The 19,708-nt window shown below is 41.1% G+C and overlaps 1 protein-coding gene across 2 annotated transcripts in view; it reads right to left on the bottom strand.

Annotated features, from left to right (window-relative positions):
* LOC149225595 (phosphoinositide phospholipase C 2-like) overlaps nucleotides 1–19,708 on the bottom strand; it is a 426,735-nt gene that overhangs the window by 243,421 nt on the left and 163,606 nt on the right. Inside the window, exons 3-6 of one of the 2 annotated variants that reach the window (XM_089377183.1) lie at nucleotides 13,933–14,068; nucleotides 13,575–13,814; nucleotides 13,146–13,378; nucleotides 12,881–13,043 (exon numbers count right to left, since the gene is read on the bottom strand). In XM_089377183.1, the coding sequence (XP_089233309.1) occupies nucleotides 12,881–13,043; nucleotides 13,146–13,378; nucleotides 13,575–13,814; nucleotides 13,933–14,068 (772 nt within the window). The remainder of the gene's footprint in view (nucleotides 1–12,880; nucleotides 13,044–13,145; nucleotides 13,379–13,574; nucleotides 13,815–13,932; nucleotides 14,069–19,708) is intronic. The other variant, XM_089377184.1, reaches the window with a different exon arrangement.

The following is a 19,708-nucleotide window of genomic DNA, read 5'->3' as shown; positions in this document are numbered from 1 at the left end:
TATCTGTGTTTCCTAAGCTGAGTATTTTTGAACATCTGTTGCCATTAATGTTAAATTGCAAAGAGGTTTTTGTTCTCTTTGATCTATAATTGTATCAGAAAGATTTGAAATAAGCTTGTGTTTTAATTGTAATATTTTCAAGAGTTTATTTTTAAGTCTTCAGCCATAAGGCGAACATTTTCATTTGAGTAATTGAGAGCTTTTGCGACAAAAGTGTTTTCCCTTCCCCAAGTCTAACTTCATCTCATCTTCCAGTGCATTTGCATATAAGTTAGCTTTGCATAGATAAAATTTACTTCCAAGCATAAGTTTGGTCGATAGACAGATAGATATCCATCTGTCTTTTCTTGAGAAGCCCATTTTAATAGTACTTAATACGGTATCCTTGCAGTCATCAGAGCCACAGCTCTCTGCAGCGCCGGAGGCACTGGATATGTTAGAAGTTCAGGAGAGGTATCGTTAATCACACCTTAGTGTGTTTCTCCTTATCTTCTCTCTGCCAATTACTACGAAATCAGGCTCAACACAGAAAGGATTGAAGGATTCACAATTTAAGTAGGCATTTAACTAAAATCAACCAAGATTCCTGCATCTCACATTTAGTTTTAGGATCTGCATTTCATATAAGATAGTCATTCACCTAAGCAGCAGTTGCTAATCGATTACCCAGCCTTCATTTCCCTAGCAAGATCATTGACTCCATAAGGCACTAATATTAATCATTTAAAATCTAATCAAATCCTAGGTCTTTTTGAATCTTAATCAAGTACTTGATCACCTCGCTGTGTCTCCCAAACTGGTTGGTTCCCGACTAGTTCTTCTTCATTCCATTTTTCCATAGGGTTTACCCTCCTTAGCCTGCTATAGGGATACAACTTAAACAGAGAGATTAGGGATCAGGGTGATAGCCCCCGATCCGAGGGATGTCATGGTGCTTAGACATTTTGCGTGACAACAAGACCCTAAGTCTAAACTTATGAAATTAAAAATATTAATGGGTATTAATCTAATTGTGGGTGTGTAACTTCTCAAAGAAGACGAGAATCAAGATAAAATGATCTTAGCCATTGATTAGCTTTTAATCTGAGTCGTTGAATGTCAACAAGAAGATTATTTAAGGAAGCTTGAGGGTCATTTGGAAAACACAACGAGAGATCAAGAGATCAAATTTCTAAAGTGATAAGTTCTCAGGAGGAAATTCTAATCGAGTAGATTTCTTGCAGTTGAGGGGCAGGGATAGTTGGATTGGAGTATCTTGTCCAGAGCCTAGGGTACGCAACAGAGAGAGGCAGAGAGACACCAACAGGGTTGACGCTGAGCCAGAAGGGCCCACACAGAGCTTGTCGCTGAGCCAGAAGGTCTCACGCAGACGCAGCTCAATCAGCCACACAGAAGTTTGAGTTTTACAAAGGAGCTGACATTTCTGAGCCGGGAGAAATGGAAACTGCTCCAGAAGGCAAGACGTTTCCCAGTTGAGCTGATGCAGCGCCTCAGAGAGCTCCACACAGGCCCACACTGTTACTACGCAAGGGCAGCGTGTTGTAGCTGGGGACATTTGATTCAACTGTCGGAACAACCGGGATTTTTCAAGTAGAGTGAGGGAATCTCACAATTCCTCTCTGCCAGTTGTATTTCTCTGTAACTAGATTGCCAAGAGGGCATCTAGAGTTGTATTCAAAAACTACTGCATAATAATATAAAACCCTCAGAGTTGTTGCACCGGTTTTCCCGCATTGCATTTTTCCGGGAACATTTGTCCAAAAATAACGGTGTCATTTGTGTTGTACTTTATTTCTTGTTCAGTCTCTTGTTTCCACATAATATTTAATTAAGTGAAGGCTTCAGTGTATGTATTACGATATTTTCCGTAAGAAACTACAAGTAATTTGTTTAAAGGAATTTAACAAATAGGAGTAATATCATCAATTGCTACAGTAGGGATTCCGGTTGAGGAATTTTCACAGTATTCCCCATCACCACATCGATCCCTTCTTATATCTTCTTGTTGGGACTCCAATGGCCAAGATTAAATCTTAATCGATGGCTCAAATCATCTGTGGATCGATCCGTGTGAGTTTCTAGAGACTTTTCACCTTGACTTAATAATTTTGATTAATTAACCAAATTTCCTAAATTTAGACTTAGGAAACATTAAAAAAATGGTTAATAATCTAATTAAGTCATCTCTAGGTGGAATTTCCAGAAACAATTTCTGGGTTTTGGATATCTCATGTATTCTTGCCTTAGTACCAAATTTTGTGGCTAGAACATATCTAATGCTCTGAAAACTAACAAAAAAACAAGCAGAAACACCCAATTACATAATGAAAAGTTATACCTTCGGGGCTAGAGGGCCAACCTTCAAACATATGATCATATGTAATCTTCCAAACTAGGAAAAATAGTGTTATGCAAAACAACACCATGTAATTGAAACATACGGTGCACACCCATAAAAAGTCCAGGAATAACCAACAGCGGAGCCATTTTATTATAATCTAGGAGGAAAATACAATAATGTGGAAGTGGTGCACCTCGGCTTGCCTCAATGGCAAGCGTGATCAAGCCCATGTGGTAATATGTCAAGCCCAGATGGCCCAAATAACTGTTGCAATGATGCCCTGCGCTACCCTTATGAAACTATGTTGTTTGCTGCAAAGCGGTTGCTAGAAACCCCATTCCGGTGCTCAAAAAATTACGGGAAATTAACCCCGGCCTCTCCACCAAATACCTAGAATAACCTACGAAGGAATTGAAAAAATGTTGACTTCGAAATTTTGGCTCAAATTCCCCTTAGCTCCTCTAGTTGCTGGCTGAGTGGGAACCCATGTTTGACCTCTTAGATCTGGCTAGAAAATTCTATAAAATTGGGAGTGTGATCCTTGCCCAAAAACCAGAAAAACCCAGAAAGGCTTTCCCTTGATTCCAACCTTCAAAAATTGACCCTTCACAGCTTGGCCATCCTCCAATTTCGAATTATGTTGTTGTGACTGATCTTGTCAATCTTTTCTCTCCCAACTCTAGCAATCCTCCTCAAATGGCCCTCCAAATGATCTCCTACTTCTCCCGGCCAGCTACAGCTCTACAATTCCTTCCTCTAACTCCCACGTGAGACCAATGATGGCTCTGTACACAGGCCCAGGTGACTATAAATCGAATTGCTCCAATGCATCAACCTCTTGCTCCAAAACTTCCCGAAAGGTTGATCCTCCATTGTAGCTCCAACGCCCAAACTCCCTTGGCAAATGCTGCCTGGATGAACCCACAAGCAACCCCTGCATGTTCCCCTTCTACGTCCTCTAGAAACATGCACTGGCTGAGACAAATGTTGAATGATGTGACTGTGAAACTCCATAGGCTCTCCTCCAAGGTAGTACGAATTGCCTTCCTAGGGTGGAACTTGAAGTCCACTGAAGCAAGGGTTGAGATCTCCGCTCGGAGACACTCGTGTGCTAAACAAAACATTAACTCGGCTAAGCAGCTTGAGCAAAGGTTGAGTTCAATATGTCAAAAAGAGACCAAATGAGGCTGAGCCTCCTCTATTTATAATTTGTGGGCCTCTTTTGCCATGTGGGTGGCCCCCACACTATGCCAGCAAGACATTTCGGCCCCTTTTTCCTTCCTAAGTCTTTTCCAAAAATCACATGGGTCCCATGGCCTCCACAAGTGTCAAAATTGTAGAATAAATAAAACTGTAACAATTTAATTTTGGAAGGGACATTACATCATAACAAATGAGCGAGGACACGTAATGGTTGGCTCAGGTGGTGGAGAAGGGTGGCACGTCGAGCTATCTGGTGGCTGCAGGGGGCTATCTGCTGTCGACTGAAGACAAATCTAGGTGAAATTTTCTCCTATAGGGGTCACCCCTGGTGGTTGGTAACATCTGGTTCCAACTTGAACATAAGCTCTCAATAGAGTTCACAAATCATGTAATCAAACAAGGAGGTCATGAGAACACCAACAATCTCTTGGGACCGCAGAACTGTTACCTACACATCAAAGATGAAACAAATGGGGTAGCCTGCTTTTATGATGTCCTTTGATCACCCATCCCTTTGTTAGTTTGTAAAATCAACAAAAAATAAAATTTATTTTAGAATGAAAATTTAATTGAAATGAACCTAATCTAGTATGATAATACAATATGAGGTTAATTTCTAATGCAAAATCAATGTGCAATGCATCTGTCATGTCCCTTCCCAAAAGATTTTGTAACAGGTTTTGTCTCTCCACAACTTTGTACAAATTTTGCTAAGGAAATGGACCCAAGCAATTTCGACTTAGGAACATAAGAGAAATGAGGCCAGATTAATTTGCTAGTGGAAGATGGGGGCCGCCCACATGGGAAGATGCATTAGGCAATTTGAATTGCCTTGGAGGGAAATCATATGGTTGTTGGAGGGGGCCCACATGAGGAAAGGAAGGCCCACGAAGTCATAAGGAGGAAGAGCTCCTCACTTGGGGGATCATTCATTCTTGCATATCAAAAATCACTTGACTGTTTGCTCGAGCTGCTTAGCCGAGTCAACTGGCTTCTTAGTGACAAATCTCTCAAGAGGGATATTCAACCTTACCTTTAGGGGACTACGAGTGCCACCCTAGGAAGGCAGTTTCATAGCACCTTGAGGAGCACCAGGGAGGATTCATAGCCAACATTCAGCCTCAAACCAACAGTGCGTATTTATGGGCCAGCAGAGAAGTGAACACGCAGCTGTCGACAGAGATTCATTAGGCGAGCACTAGCCGGAGGAACCTGGAAAGTTGAAGGACATCAGGAGGTCAACACTTGGGAGGAGTTTTGGAGTAGGTGGGTGCAGCAAATAGGCAATTCAAAACCCAGCCTTGGAGGATAGTGCAGAGGGCCAATCTGGGAATCACGTGGGTCTTGAGGGAGAGAGACACACCGGAATCACAGTAGGGGAGGAAAGAAATTCATAGGGGGGTCTCATCTCGGTGATTTGGGGTAGTTTTGGAGAGATTTCCCAGCTTCATTCAGACAAGCCGAGTTTGCCAGTTTCAGCAAAGGACGAGCTCCTTGGGGGTCGAATTTCAGAAGTTTGAACTAGGCCAAACCCTTCCTGGGTTTTGGTCGATTTTGCTGAGGATCCGGGAGCTGAAGTTTTATAATTTTCTGAGCACGGGAAGCAGTGATTCTAGCCTTTTTGTTCCAATAGACAGTGCAGATTAGTTAAAGAGCAGCAGTTGGCCAGCCCTCGGATCAACATTTGCTCACCTAAGTTTTGTCACGCTTGTCCATAGAGACAAGCCTAGGTGCACCATTCCATTCACTATTGTATTTGCCCTTGATGATTAATAAAATGGATCAGCAGTTCGCTATTTCTAGTGTTTTCTGTGAAAATTTCTAAAGCTAGTGGAAGATGGGGGCCGCCCACGTGGGAAAATGCATTAGGCAATTCGAATTGCCTTGGAGGGAATCATATGGCTGTTGGAGGGGGCCCACATGAGGAAAGGAAGGCCCACGAAATCATAAGGAGGAAGAGCTCCTCACTTGGAGGATCATTCATTCTTGCATATCGAAAATCACTTGACTGTTTGCTCGAGCTGCTTAGCCGAGTCAACTGGCTGCTTAGCCACGAATCTCTCAAGCGGGAGATTCAACCTTACCTTTAGGGGACTACGAGTGCCACCCTAGGAAGGCAGTTTCATAGCACCTTGAGGAGCACCAGGGAGGATTCATAGCCAACATTCAGCCACAAACCAACAGTGCGTATTTCTGGGCCAGCAGAGAAGGGAACACGCAGTTGTGGACAAAGCTTCATTGGGCCAGCACTAGCCGGAGGAACCTGGAGAGTTGAAGGACATTAGGAGGTCAACACTTGGGAGGAGTTTTGGAGCAGGTGGGTGCAGCAAATAGGCAGTTCGAAACCCAGCCTTGGAGGACAGTGCAGAGGGCCAGTCTGGGCATCACGTGGGTCTTGAGGGAAAGAGCCACAACACCGGAATCACAGTTGGGAAGGAAGGAAATTCATAGGGGGTCTCATCCCGGTGATTTGGGGCAGTTTTGGAGAGCTTTCCCAGCTTCATTCAGACAGGCCGAGTTTGCCAGTTTCAGCAGAGGACAAGCTCCTTGGGGGTCGAATTTCAGAAGTTTGAACTAGGCCAAACCCTTCCTAGGTTTTGGTCGATTTTGCTGAGGATCCGGGAGTTGAAGTTTTATAATTTTCTGAGCATGGGCAGCAGTGATTCTAGCCTTTTTGTTCCAGCGGACAGCGCAGATTAGTTAAAGAGCAGTAGTTGGCCAGCCCTCAGATCAACATTTGCTCACCTAAGTTTTGTCACGCTTGTCCTTAGAGACAAGCCCAGGTGCACCACTCCATTCACTATTGTATTTGCCCTTGATGATTAATAAAATGGCTCAGCAGTTCTCTATTTCTAGTGTTTTCTGTGAAAATTTCTAAACTGAAATTCTACTACAACAACTGATTTATTTCACCTACTTATTATTCACAATAAGTTATTTATGAAATCCCTTCAACAAATATTAAAATAAATTCTACTGCAATTATCACACAATTACCCAGAGAAAATACATGCACAAATCACATCAACACAGTTGTTTTTGGACAATTGTGCTCGGAAAACCCCAATGGGGGAAACTAGTGCAGCAGATGAGGCCTTTATTAATCTTTAGCAGCAATTTCTTTTACAAGGAATGATTTTAGAGAGAAACTGAAAGAAAACACCTAAGTCTTTCCCTTTGAGACTTTCTGACACTTTGGAGACCCTGCTCCCACTCCTGCGTCACCTCTGCATCACTCTAATTAGCTCAGCGTGGCTCTGAGTGGTTCTGCATCCCTTTGCGTCAACCTGCGTGACGGCTACATCTCTCCTCTGGATTGCGTCTCTCTCTGTGTTGTCTCCCACTATCCCTGCGTCACCTCCTCCTCAGTCACTGCTTGCTGTTGATACCCTCCTCTTCCTCCACCCTGCAACTCTCCCTCTAAAATCGATCTCCTCTCTTGAGAATCGATTTTCCTTGAGATACTGAGTATCTGTCGGTGTGTCTCCAAATGATCCTCAAGTCTTCTCTTATACTTTTTCTGTTGATGAGTCAACGGCTGAGATTAAGTCTCTAATCAACACTAAGATTAAAACAGACTTGATCCTCGTCTCTTAGAAGCTTCTCACCCTTATCTTTATTAATACCCATTAATATTTTTATTTTCCTAAATTTAGACTTAGGAACCCATTAAAAATATTAATTATTTTAATAACTCTTCATCCGGTTGGAATTTCTCAAAACAATTTCTAGGTCTTGGAGATCTCATGTGCCTTAGCCTCTCCTCCAAATTTCAAGGCTAGAGCACATCTGATGCTATCAAAAATCAACATTTTCATGGGTGTATGATGTTTATTTCACATTTCTAATTGCTGGATTGTCTGCTTGCTTTGTTTATCACCTAATTTCCTATTCAGGAACATTACAACATCCTACTCTAACATGCATATTACATTAAGCTAATACTAAGTGTAAACATAGTGCCAATGCAACCGACATATCACCCAATTAATGTCACTGCCCCTATGATTACTCACACAACAAATCCAGAAGAAAAGATGAGTCTATCCACATGGGAATTATAAGGGTAGGAGGAGGGAAAATAAGAAACCCATAGATCATGGAAAGAAATAATGGATGAAGGGAAGGACACCAACTTGTTGCGATGGATCCTCTCTTGTAAGTAGAGAATGGATGATTGTATGATCAAGCTCAAGAATCCCCTATCAAGACCCTTCTTAGTAATGTCATGCTTCCTTGCTATGGGAAAGTCATGATGGGAAGGAAAAGGGGACTCACGACATGGGAGATCATAACAGGTTGGTTGCTAACTCATTAGAGGAATTTTGAGGTCTAAAATGGGCCTCCTAAGAAATATCTTAAAATAATAGTGAAAATAATAAAATAAGATTAGATTACATCATCAAATTTTAGAGGAAAAAAGGAAAAACTACTTTTTCAACTCATATTTTCAACATATCTCCCTACAGTTTTACTCAAATTTAGAGTGGGAGCACTCGTTGGATGCAGAATTTACTTCTTCATCCAAGCAGTACCCATGGTAATTGAGTATTGTAATTTTATGATCATGGACACTTCTGGGCATGGATTGATGGGGGGATTCAACAGAAAGAATGGGCTAGGTTTGTGCTCTTGTCCCTTAGACCCCGTTTGTATATTAACGTTGGATTCTAATCTTGTGGGGTCTCTTTTACTGATCATTTGACTTTAGGGATAGTATTTCACGATAAACTATAATTTTTGTTGTGTGGTCCCACTCCCTCATCCACATATATTACCCCTTTCCACTCATTATTACCCCATTCATCATTTCTCTCACCTGGGTCCACATTCCTCCACTAGGTCCACATAGGGCTAGCTCTCTTATTCCCCTTGCCGACACCTTGAGTCAGGCTTGGAATGATGCCCCAGAGGTCGATCCAACTAAAAAGAAAAGCAAAAGCAAAATTGGCCACATTCAACAGGAAAACGTACCACAAAATGCAAAATATGGCTGGGACAAACACATTTATCACGTGGGCAAAAGCCAACACGTGAGCTCTACCCCGTCATCAAGGCCATCACCCTGGTTCCTGCAGATTCTATGAGCCTCCTTCATCATATAGGAATCCATGATTGTCCCAACCCCTAGTGGACAATGAACTGCCTTATCTTAAAGGGGCGTATACACTGCTATATCTCACACATCATGCTCCTACCCCTTGAGCCTCGAGCAGTTAATTAAAGAAAAATCATAAAAAGGCAAAAGGAATATAAAGAAGGGTGGAAAAATCAAGACTGGGGCACCTCATGTACCATGATTTCTCCCTCCTATACATTATATACCCAAGTGTAGGCTTCCCTTCTACTAGCTACCCTTGTAACCCAGCATGTGGCCCAGGGCTGCCCATTCTCATCCCCTACTCCATTCACCTCTTCATCAAATACCACCACCTTTTAAAGGATGTGCTTTGGACATATTATCCCCTTTAGAAGTAGAAACCACCTAATGGGATACTTGGTTAACCCCATTTGGAGTTTGGAGACATTAGCACATGCCAAAGCCCATTATGGAAGGGCAAGCCATTATGAAGTCCCCACTTGTGGTCCATGGTTTGTAAGCTCTTTTACTCGATTTCCTTGATGACTTGTTATACTAGAAGGCTAGGGGACGCATTGGATCTTATGCAGGATTGCAGGTGGTCTCCATCTTGGGTTTGGTCTCCCTATACGGGGTCCTAACCCTCCAGAGGGCTACATTGGCACATGTAGGGTGTGTGTTGAGAGCCATGGGCCTCCACAGTAGTAGAAAGCACTCCATGGATCCCCATAGATGTTCAGAGATTGGCTCGAGATCCACCTATTGGACGAGGAAGATGCACCTGGTTCACCTTTTCCCAGCCAACCCCACAAATGTACCATGCACTTGGCAGGTGACCAGGGACTTGTAGGATGATGTGGCATCACCACACCATCATTTGAGCATTTACAGATGGTCTACAAGCATCTTTGACTCATTTGGAGACCCATGAGGTTATTATTATGCCCCCACACCCACTGGGAGCACCACGGGTTTATTATTTGGATAACAAGGGGCCACCCCCTTGTCCATCACTTTTGAGGGTCCTATTCTTCATTATGGAACCTATGGACCTCATCAGGCCTCTTGGAGAGCCCTACGACATGTATTGTTTATCATTTGGCCTCTTAAGAGGCTTATTATTTCATTTATGGGCTATTTTGGTGGGCTTGTCACCAAAAGTTAGGTCATTGGCACATTATTTTATTTTTGGGGCTTCTATAGACCTAAGACACCAATTCGAACTCCTAATTAATGTATAAATACAAGTGAGATGAGTTCATTTTCTCATCATCATTTTGGATTGGATCACTCTTCTCTTTAAAGAATTTTGCACTTTTTCTGGGATGAAGAATTGGAACATGGATTAATTTTGATGTTTGGATTGGAGTATTTTATCTTGGAGCTTCTTTGTTGTCAAATTGTTGATGGTTGGATATGTTCTATTACATGTAAGTACACACATTTAATGCTATTCTTGTTTTAATCTTGTCATATGCATTGAATGGGATTTTCACTATACTAGAGCTAATTGCATAATTGCAAATTTGTGGAAATATTGTTTCTATATAGCATCTCTCAATGTTTGGGCCATGTATGTGAATGAAATCTCCTAGGGATAATTCCACCGGTGAATTTATCTTGATAAGCCAACTCTTTTTGCCAAGCGAAGTATAAAAGCTTTCAGGTCTCTTCTTCTTGCCCTAAAGGCCAAACGAAGTAGTCCTTAAGGCCTCCTTGACCGAAATACAAGTTCCTTTCTCATAATTCTCCTAGACTCCACTCTCCCCAAGGGATTAAGGCACTCGTCCACCAATAGGTGATCACTCAAAGAACATTTTTCTCCACCTTTCCCTCTCTCTTCTAAGTCTAGCCAAGTTGGGTGTCCTAGGGCATCCTTTTCCCAACAAAGTAGCCCAAGAAAAATTTTGATCTCCTAGCCTCTACTGCGCTACTCCTCAAGGCCTCCTCCAATTTTGAAGCCATTCCAACGGTGGAGTTGTGAGATTCAAACCTGCAATCTCGAGCTCCTGGAATTACTAGTATACAGTCGAAGTAGCCGTATGGATTATGCCGAAAGTTGTTTCCTGTGGATTGTGGATAAACATTGTGTTTTGTTGCAAGAGTACTAGTTGAATTGCAAGCTCGTACATATGTTGTTCGAAGGAGGTTGTTTATTCAACAGGGCATCATCGTTGTTGCTTGCAGCAGAATTGTATGAGAAAGAATATCCGTTGAACGCTTGTGTAGAAGTGACCTACGTCTAAGTCAAAAGAAAAAAATTGGAAAACGGTTATTCTCTTGCCAAGTCTCTGGAGCGGAGCCACATTGTGTCTCTGGTAGAGAGGGCAAATATTTAGAAAGCACTGTCGGAGAATGGAAATTTCATGTATTTGGTTCTCAAGTCCGATGACGTTACCGTGGAGGGATTCTATATGAGTTGTGGATTCCATGCTAGTCTATAGTCTATTGCCGAAGAATTGTATAAAATCTCCAAATCTTACCTCTATCCACGTTATGTTGTAATTTGGACAATTTTTCATTGTTGAAGAAAAGCGTGTAATCTGTATGGAGCCATGGATCAACCTTTTTCATGATAGTGGGTTCAAATCATATGGTGGAGGTACCTTTTTACCTACATGGATTGGAGTGGGAGATTGCGCATGCTGTTGGGAGATTCCTATTGTGAAAATTCCCCCTCTGGTGATTAATTCAATAATTTATTTGTTTCCTTGCTGAATCTTCAAACTGCTACTAAATGTGTAGTTTCATCGCTTTCTAAAGGCTTGTTACAGGGGACATCTTCGCAAGGCTTGTTGGAGGGAGCATCAAAAGTCAAAAGTACAGAAGCTAAGTCAAGTACTGCGAGATGTTGAATATCGGAAACTGAATTTTTTGGGGAGAATACTAAATGTTGGAGTTGTCAATGCTCCGAGGAAATGAATCAAAGAAGATGTTGAAGTATTGTTTGCAGAAGGCATGGAAGGAAGACGGCTTTGGCATTTGATTATTTCACATATCCGCATCTTATACTTTATATTTTGCAATCAAAGGAATTGAAAGGAAATATGAATAATAAGGAAAATTGTGCACTCAAACTGGTAATTTTCAGAATTCCAATTTCTCCTACAAATTTTAAAGTTTTTAAGTGGGCATAAGTTATAAAGTAAAGTTTTTGGAGGGATAAGTGTATTAAAGTTTTAAGTGAATATAGAGTGATAAGTAAAGTAAATTTGGAGTGATAAGTGTTTTTGTGGAGTCATAAGATGCATATTTTGTAAATTTTTGGGGTGATAAGTGAAGTTTTTTAAGGGAAGCTTATTGTTGTATTTTGAAGAAAAAAATTTAGCAGAGTGTACTTTTATTTTTAAAGACAAATTGCTTCAAGGGGCTGTGAGCTTGGCATTCTCATTGTTGGAGAAATTTCATTCATGATGTTGTGAAAGTGAAGGTTGATGTAATTCACTATTTAAATAAAAACATATCTTTTTGTGGTGATCGTGTCCTAGATCCGCCCGAAATTGAATAAGGGGATCATAGGTACACTCTATGTCGTGAATGTGCTTGCATGATTTGAGTCGAATTTGTAAAACACGCTCTTTATTATGCTTAAACAAAACAACTACATGCACATAAGAAAGTTTACATATACAAGTCATCGATCAAGCTCCTGAAATCAAAGCTCCCATGATCCCTTTCTTCCACTTGGAGGTCTTTATTGAATTGGATTACTCTCAAAAGATTTATGTTTTAGTGGACAGCAAGATAGACATGTTTGTAGTTTCTCATTCTTGCTATATTCAATCTTAATCTCACAGTTCTTTCCCTCAGTTCTCGATGCTTGACTCTACTTTCCCAATGGACTTGACACTAGTCTTAATTCTCCCATCAGGCCATGTATAAAACCACTTTTACTATTTCTGTTTTGCTAAGTCTAACTCTCCATAATCACCTCGAGCCTCTGTGTAATAAGCTTTAGTAATCCTAAGTTATGAATCCCCTTGAGTTGGAGAAGAGCCAACCCAAGAGAGGGACAAGGTTGTTGTAGCAACAATGGATAACCTCTCCAAGTTGCCCTTGAGTTTTCACCTTGTGGTTGGGACTTCTAACATTGCGTCAGAGTTTGAGTGGTAACAAGTGGTAATTCCAAGTTTCCCCACAACACTAGATTCTAACATGTTAGTATAGACGATAGAAAAGATGAAGTCTGCATAAATAGCTATATAAAAATATGATAAATTGAGGCAGAACAGTAGTTTGAAATGTTAAAACTTAACCCACAACGCCAGGAAAGTCAGCATCCACCAAAAAGAGAAAAAAACCTGCATGTTGAATGCCACCATCTGTGCACCGTGTGAAAAAGCAATCAATGGGTTGAAATTTGACGAAGTGACACGTGTTAACTTTGGATAGATCCTTAAGATGTTTCTCTGGGAAAATCTGCCACATCAGTAAAAATCCAGTAAATCAAACTTTTATGACGTAACACTAGGAAATAAGACACAAAGGGAGATTGCAGAAGCAATTACCTTCACCCCTTACCTAACAATATCTGTCGGATGAGATTTTGCAAGCTTTTCAAGTTTTGGCTCACTTAAACTAATGCGTTTGACAATGTCATCATCAAACCTCAGAATATCTTTCGATGGAACCCCTGTTTTCTTTTCGGCATGAATGGCTATAAGTTTCTTGTATTCTGGCACTTCAGCTTTCTCTTGGACAACTCCATTGACATCGTCCAAATCTTCTTCAGCAGGCCCAGCACCTTGCAAACTCTACCATCACAAGAATCTTAAACTCTCAGCTTTAAGGAGAATCAAAACCCAAGAACACTATTTTACAAAGGTAAAAATTTTGGGATTCATACCCGCAGCATTAACCAAAAATAAAATCCAAGAAAAGCTGATGGGAAGAGGAAAGCAGAATCAAATGAACTGTTACAAAATGCATGACTGATTAATTAGATGTAACCTTCTCGTCAGTCTCTGCATCCACAATATCAGTTTCATCATCCGACAGTTCCTCTTCAGGAGGTTTTCCTTCATTCTTGTCTCCATCTTCCAGGATTTTGGAAGTTTGCCTTTCCAAATATTCCTTTGGAGGTTTAGTTGAGATGAGTATACGGTGTTTCAAGGATTCTGGTGAAGGAAACTCTTTGAAGCCTGACGAATCTGGGTAGAAGAGCATATCGCCAAAGGTTTCAGTGATCATCTGTCACCACATTTTTACATAAATGTAAATGAAGGCAGAGCTACATTCTACAACACCTTTCAATCAGAACAATATATAAAAAAGAAACAGGTATTGAACATAAAATTAGTAAACTTACCTTAGCTGCTTTGGCCTGGAGCTCTGTAGTAAGGTGATCTTCCAATGTTATTATAACAGGATAGTCTGATACATCAAAAGCATGCTCTTTTATAGATTTAATACATTTAATGAACTTTACAGGAGCTGTGAATGTTCTGTATGTAGCCAAAACCAATAAACTGCATTAGAAGTACTTATGAAAGGAAGATACAATTTCATGAAAATCTCCACGGGATTACTTAGAAACATGTAAATCACGATATTGTTCTATCTAGAATAAGTGAGACAACAAATTCAGAACAATAGCTGTAAGAAAAAGAAAAAATTACTCAATAAATTTTGAAATACAGTTAAGATAAGATAATCAGATGAGGTGTGAGCAATATAGAAAGTGGAAGCACTTCAACTATGGAAACCCAGGACCTGTTGACAATCACAGTATTCTATGAACCCAGCTTGTTCTTTACGAGAAAAGTGTGGGTCTTTAAATAGAGAAGGAATATTTTCATACATTTGACACCTAACAAAGCTGTCAATGCTCGAGTAGAGCACTACTCTAATTCCTTCATGTGAGTTACAAATCCAGTTGGACAAACATATACCAAAGGATGAAATTTAATAAGCAAGGTTAGTTGGGAGCGGAAGCGACATTTTCAGAAGCTCCGGGTTTGGGAGCGATTCTGGGAGCGTTTATATATATATATATATATTATTTTTTTATTTTGATGCATAAATGCTAACAAAGCATGCGCAGAATGATGAATTAGATATAAAAAGCATAAAAAACATAGATTGAACCATATAACAACAATCATCTAGAAGTTATAATCTTCATCAGCCACATCCACAAGTTAGTAACATCAATGTTTTAAGACTCCGACTCCGACTCCGACTCGGCCGAGGATCGACTCCGACTCCGACTCCGAAACGGTAATGACTCGGCCGGCTCGATTTCAATGACTCGGTCGTTGTAAAAAATACATTAAATATTTATTTTTTTTATTAAAAAACATAATTTTAAATATTTTAAACATAATTTTAAAGATTTTCATTCATGTTTCCAAACACACAGCATTATAATATAGATGGAAGACAACATATGATCAAAGTAGGCTCTTTGCTTCTGTTCAATTTGTACATTAAACCTTGACTGTCAATCTTGATTCTTGACATTGTCACTAAACTATACAACAACCACTGTTGCCCTCGACACAAACACTGCAATGCTCACGAATGAATATGCAATAGGGAGCTCATGGCGCAGTTGCTAAATCAACTATGCCAAGCTGCTTTCAATCTTACACTGCTGCACTGGTGCCGAAAGGATGTATCAACAAATATGCTGCAAGCAGTGAGGCTCAGAGCTAGATGTCTTAGGTCAGCTCTATGACCTTGAAAATATCTCAACCTCTGCCCAAGGAGGCTTACTGGTATGCGTCTTATAGCTGCTCAGATATAGCAATGAAGCACCTTCCAGAGTGCTACAACAATGATGAAACATAAACCTTTACTGCCCCCTATCTTAGAATGAAGGACTGTTGAATCTTGATGAAGTAAGCCAGGACTCATAACCTTAAAATGACCTCGGAATATCTGTCTGAAAGAGCAAAGTTTATACTGAAAACTCGAGATTTGTTTAAGAGCAGCAATACTTGTGAATTTGAAGGGGGGCATGTTTCACAATGAAAAATGGTATATCTTGGCCACATAATTTCAAAAAATATATTGAAATGGACCGAGGAAATGTGAACACTATTTTGGGAGTGGCCAACTCCAGATAATGCAACACAAATATGGCAATTTCATAGACCTGTGAACTTTATCAAAAGTTCATCCGAACATTTAGTAAGATTGTAGCACCTATGAATATTTTGATGACAGCAGACAATAGGTTTTAAGATCCAAGGTAGCTGAAGAGGATTTCCAATCTCTTAAAAGATGACTAATGGAAGCTACAGTTTTAGCCATTACAGATGGTAACAAACTTTTCAAGGTTGAATCTGATGATCAAGTTTGGTTCTTGGGGCACTAGTTAGCCAAGAAGGACATTCCAGTGCATACCACCATGAAAAGTTTAATCAAGAAAAAATTAAATAGAGAATTTCCAATCAAGAATTATATACAATTATACAATATCTATGTCATCAAAGGCAATACTTGATGGCTAAGGAGTTCATGCTATATATAGATCATCAAGCTTTGCAACACACATCAACTTCACATCATGCCAAATAGTTAAATTAATTGCAAAGTTTTGTTTCTAACTTACTAAGATCGAACACAAGGCAGGTAAAGCTGCAAAAGATGATGATCAATGTAGGACAATGGTTCACATCAAATTCGAATCCTCATAATACAGTGCCTTTCCAAAACACACCAAATTTTGGAAGATAAATTATCAAATGACACTGTAATTGCAGTCACAAGTATGGGTATGACAGAGCAGTTTATAAAACAGGAGGCAAGGTTTATGACAGAGCAGTTTATGACCGAGTCAAATTGGATCCGGCCGGGTTGACCAAGTCACACATGACTTGGCCGAGTCATGTGTGACTCGGTCAACCGGACCGGTTACTTGGCCGGGTCACTCCTCCAGCAATCGACTCGGTTCGACTCGGCCGTTTCGGTTTCGAAACGGCCGGTTTGTAAAACACTGAGTAACATACAACATATTGAGTCTCATGATTCATCAATCTTAAAGTTTCAAGCTTTCAAAATTCAATATATAACATTTATCATAATTGATCACCAAAGTTGTACTTGTAAGCTAAGTGTAACCATTACAACAAAGAATATCTAACATGAAATGAAACAAGTTTCAACTTTCACGAAGCATCATATTCATAATTCATTACCAATGAGTTATAATTGCCAACTTCAAACTTCAAACTTAAATTGTCATATATTGTTTACAAAAAATATCATAATAAATATGAAAGAGTCAATAGTTATTAAAACTACTAGAAACTAGAAAAGACAAGTAAATCTATCATCTACAGCTTCCTCTTGCCGCCACGAGAAATGTCTAATTTCTAAGCAGGTCGTGGTGGTCTTCTAGGAGTCTCCTCCCGCACAATCCCACGACCAGAACCAGAAGGCACATGCCCTCCACATGAGGATGTACATGGAGGCGGCGACAACAAAGGAACAAGACTTGGAACTCGAGCACTGGCATTGCTACTGGATGGTGGGGGTGGCATGGTTGTTGTTGCTTCATCTTCATCTCTCATAAGTTCTGCTTCCAGTTCTTCAAGATGTATAGTGCCATCCTCCAAATTATCGTCCTCTGGGTGGTTGTCCCAAATTTTATATGTTGGATCCTCATAAGCCTGATCACAATAATGACTCAACAACCTCAAGTTGTAGTGCACATAAACCAAGCTTTCTGCTCGGTTTTCATTGAGTTTGTTTCTTCTCACATTATGCATGTGATTGTAGGTGCTCCAACACCTCTTTGCAGAAGAAGTATTTACAACCTGTGAGAGAATTTTTTTGCCAATTTTGGCAAAAGTCCCATGCCGACATATGCTTCCCACCATGTGAGAGCATCAAATTTGTCTCTTGTTTATTTGGGGTAGCATCGGATGTGCTCTAGCCATGAAAATTGGTGGAGAGGCTAAAGCACATGAGATTTCCAAGACCCAGAAATGGTCTGCACAAATTCTAACCGGTTTGGGAGATATCAAAATAATTAATATTTTTAATGGAGTTCTCTAGACTTAGGAAAATTAAAATATTAATGGTATTAATATAAAAGTGGGTAAGAAGGTTCCAAAAGTCATGGATCAAGCCAAAGCTAATCTTAGCCGTTGATTAGAGATTTAATCTCGGCCGTTGTTGGACCAAAGAGAAAAGTATAAGAAGAGGCTTGAGGGTCAGTTGGAGAATACAGCAGAGTGATCAATTATTCATTTTGCTATAGTGGGGTTGCTAAGAAAAAGAGAATCAGTGATCAACAGCGAGGGGCAGTGAGTACGAGGCAGAGAGGCAGGGACAATACTGGGAGACCAACACATAAGCGAAAAGAGCCAAAGCAGCGGTTAGTCCGGGCTACGCAGAGCCCAGCAGAGGCAGCGCAGAGCCTAGAGAGACTATGTCATCCACGCAAAGGGCAGAGGGAGTGACGCAGAGGCTATGCAGTGCCTCAGAGGGCTGATGCAGAGACTCCCAGAGGCTATGCAGTGCCTCAGAGGGCTGACGCAGAGGCTCTCAGAGGCTATGTAGTGCCTCAGAGGGCTGACGCAAAGAGTCCTGGGGCTGACGCAAGTCAGCAAGAGGCTGACGCATAGGCCAAGAGGGCCAATGCTGAGCTTCAGTTGTGCCGGAGAGGGTTTCTGTGGAACAAGTTTTTTGAATACATGTTTCTGGATATAGAGGTATTATTGCCGTATATTTTTCTCTGTCGGGTGAGCCGGTTTAGGCATCTCGTTGTACTCTGATAAACTACATAATAATATAACCCTCTGAATAGCTACACCGGTTTTCCCGCATTGGGTTTCTCCGGGGACATTAGTCCAAAAATAATGGTGTCACTTGTGTGCTTGTTTTCTTTCAGTTGATGATCTGTAGATGTTGATACTGTACTTGTGTTTTTTTCAGTATTTACATGGTAAATAACTTGTTAAGTAATTAAACAAGTAGGAAGAAATAAACTAGATAGTACAGGAAGAATTTCTAACGGGTTAAACTTAAAAATTCCAACATGGTATCAGAGCGTGGTTGCAGATCACAGGAAAACTAAAGGCATCAGCCGAGCAAAGCTTTTGCAGCAGATTCAACTGTCCCAAGTGACAGAGCTAATCCTTGCAAAAGGCAACAGAGGAAGGAGTGACGCAGAGGGACTGCGCCATCATTCTGGGCCAGAGAAATACAACGCAGAGGCTAAGGGAGGCAGAATCAGGGTTACACAGGGGCCAGGAGGGCTGACGCAGTTGGCTGGGGGAGCTGATTTTCCAGTGTCGAAATTGCGCAGAGCCAAGTGGCTCAATCCTTCAGTTGCTAGGGTATAGGAGGTTGTGGGGTAATTTGCAGAGTGAAGTTGGGTGGGTACTGTGGTCATAACAATACCTAACAGGGCAAGACCAAGGGGAGGGAGTTACTGCCGAGGCGGATTTCTAGCCAAGGAATCTGGATCAGTGGTGCAGTTGCACAGACGATCGGAGTGGAGCAACTCGACGTTGGCAGAGGGATTTCTAGAAGGGAAATCGAGACTCAGAGGGAGTCGAACCAAGAACTTCCAGACGGGAAGTTGAGAGACTCAGCAGGAGTTGAACAGAGGACTTCCAGGAGGGAAGTAGAGAGACTCGGAGGAGTCGAAAGAAGAGCAACGAGATGGTCGTGAATGGGCTGAGAGATCAGGATAGGTTGGACAGAGCCTCCAACTTTGTGGTCTGGAAGGCCAGTATCTTGTCCATTCTAGACAAACATCACCTCAAGGACTTCATCACGAGAGTAGTAGTTGTCCCAGTTGACCCTGTAGCTAATGAAAGGTACGAGGAGGCAATGGCGAAGGCTAAGTGCATCATCCTTGATGGGGTCAAGGATCATGTGGTACCACATATTGACAAGAAGGAAACGACAAAGGAGATGTGGGATGCCTTGAAGACATTGTAACAGCATACTTCCGTGTAGAGGAAGATGCTCCTAGAGAATCAGCTAACGGCATACCAGATGCAGAAGGGAGAGCAGATAGATGTCTTCCTCGGTCGCTTGAAGGAGATCTGTGACCAACTAACTTCCATAGGAGCCACGCCAGATGAGGAATTGATGGTGAGGACCGCACTGAACGCAGTTTC

This window comes from Pinus tabuliformis, chromosome J (assembly GCF_031772625.1).
Source record: "Pinus tabuliformis cultivar Carrire ecotype Pingquan chromosome J, CPIR1, whole genome shotgun sequence".
NCBI lineage: Eukaryota > Viridiplantae > Streptophyta > Pinopsida > Pinales > Pinaceae > Pinus > Pinus tabuliformis.
The sequence above is the reverse complement of the archived record's forward strand: the minus strand, read 5'-3'. Positions and strand labels throughout refer to the sequence as shown.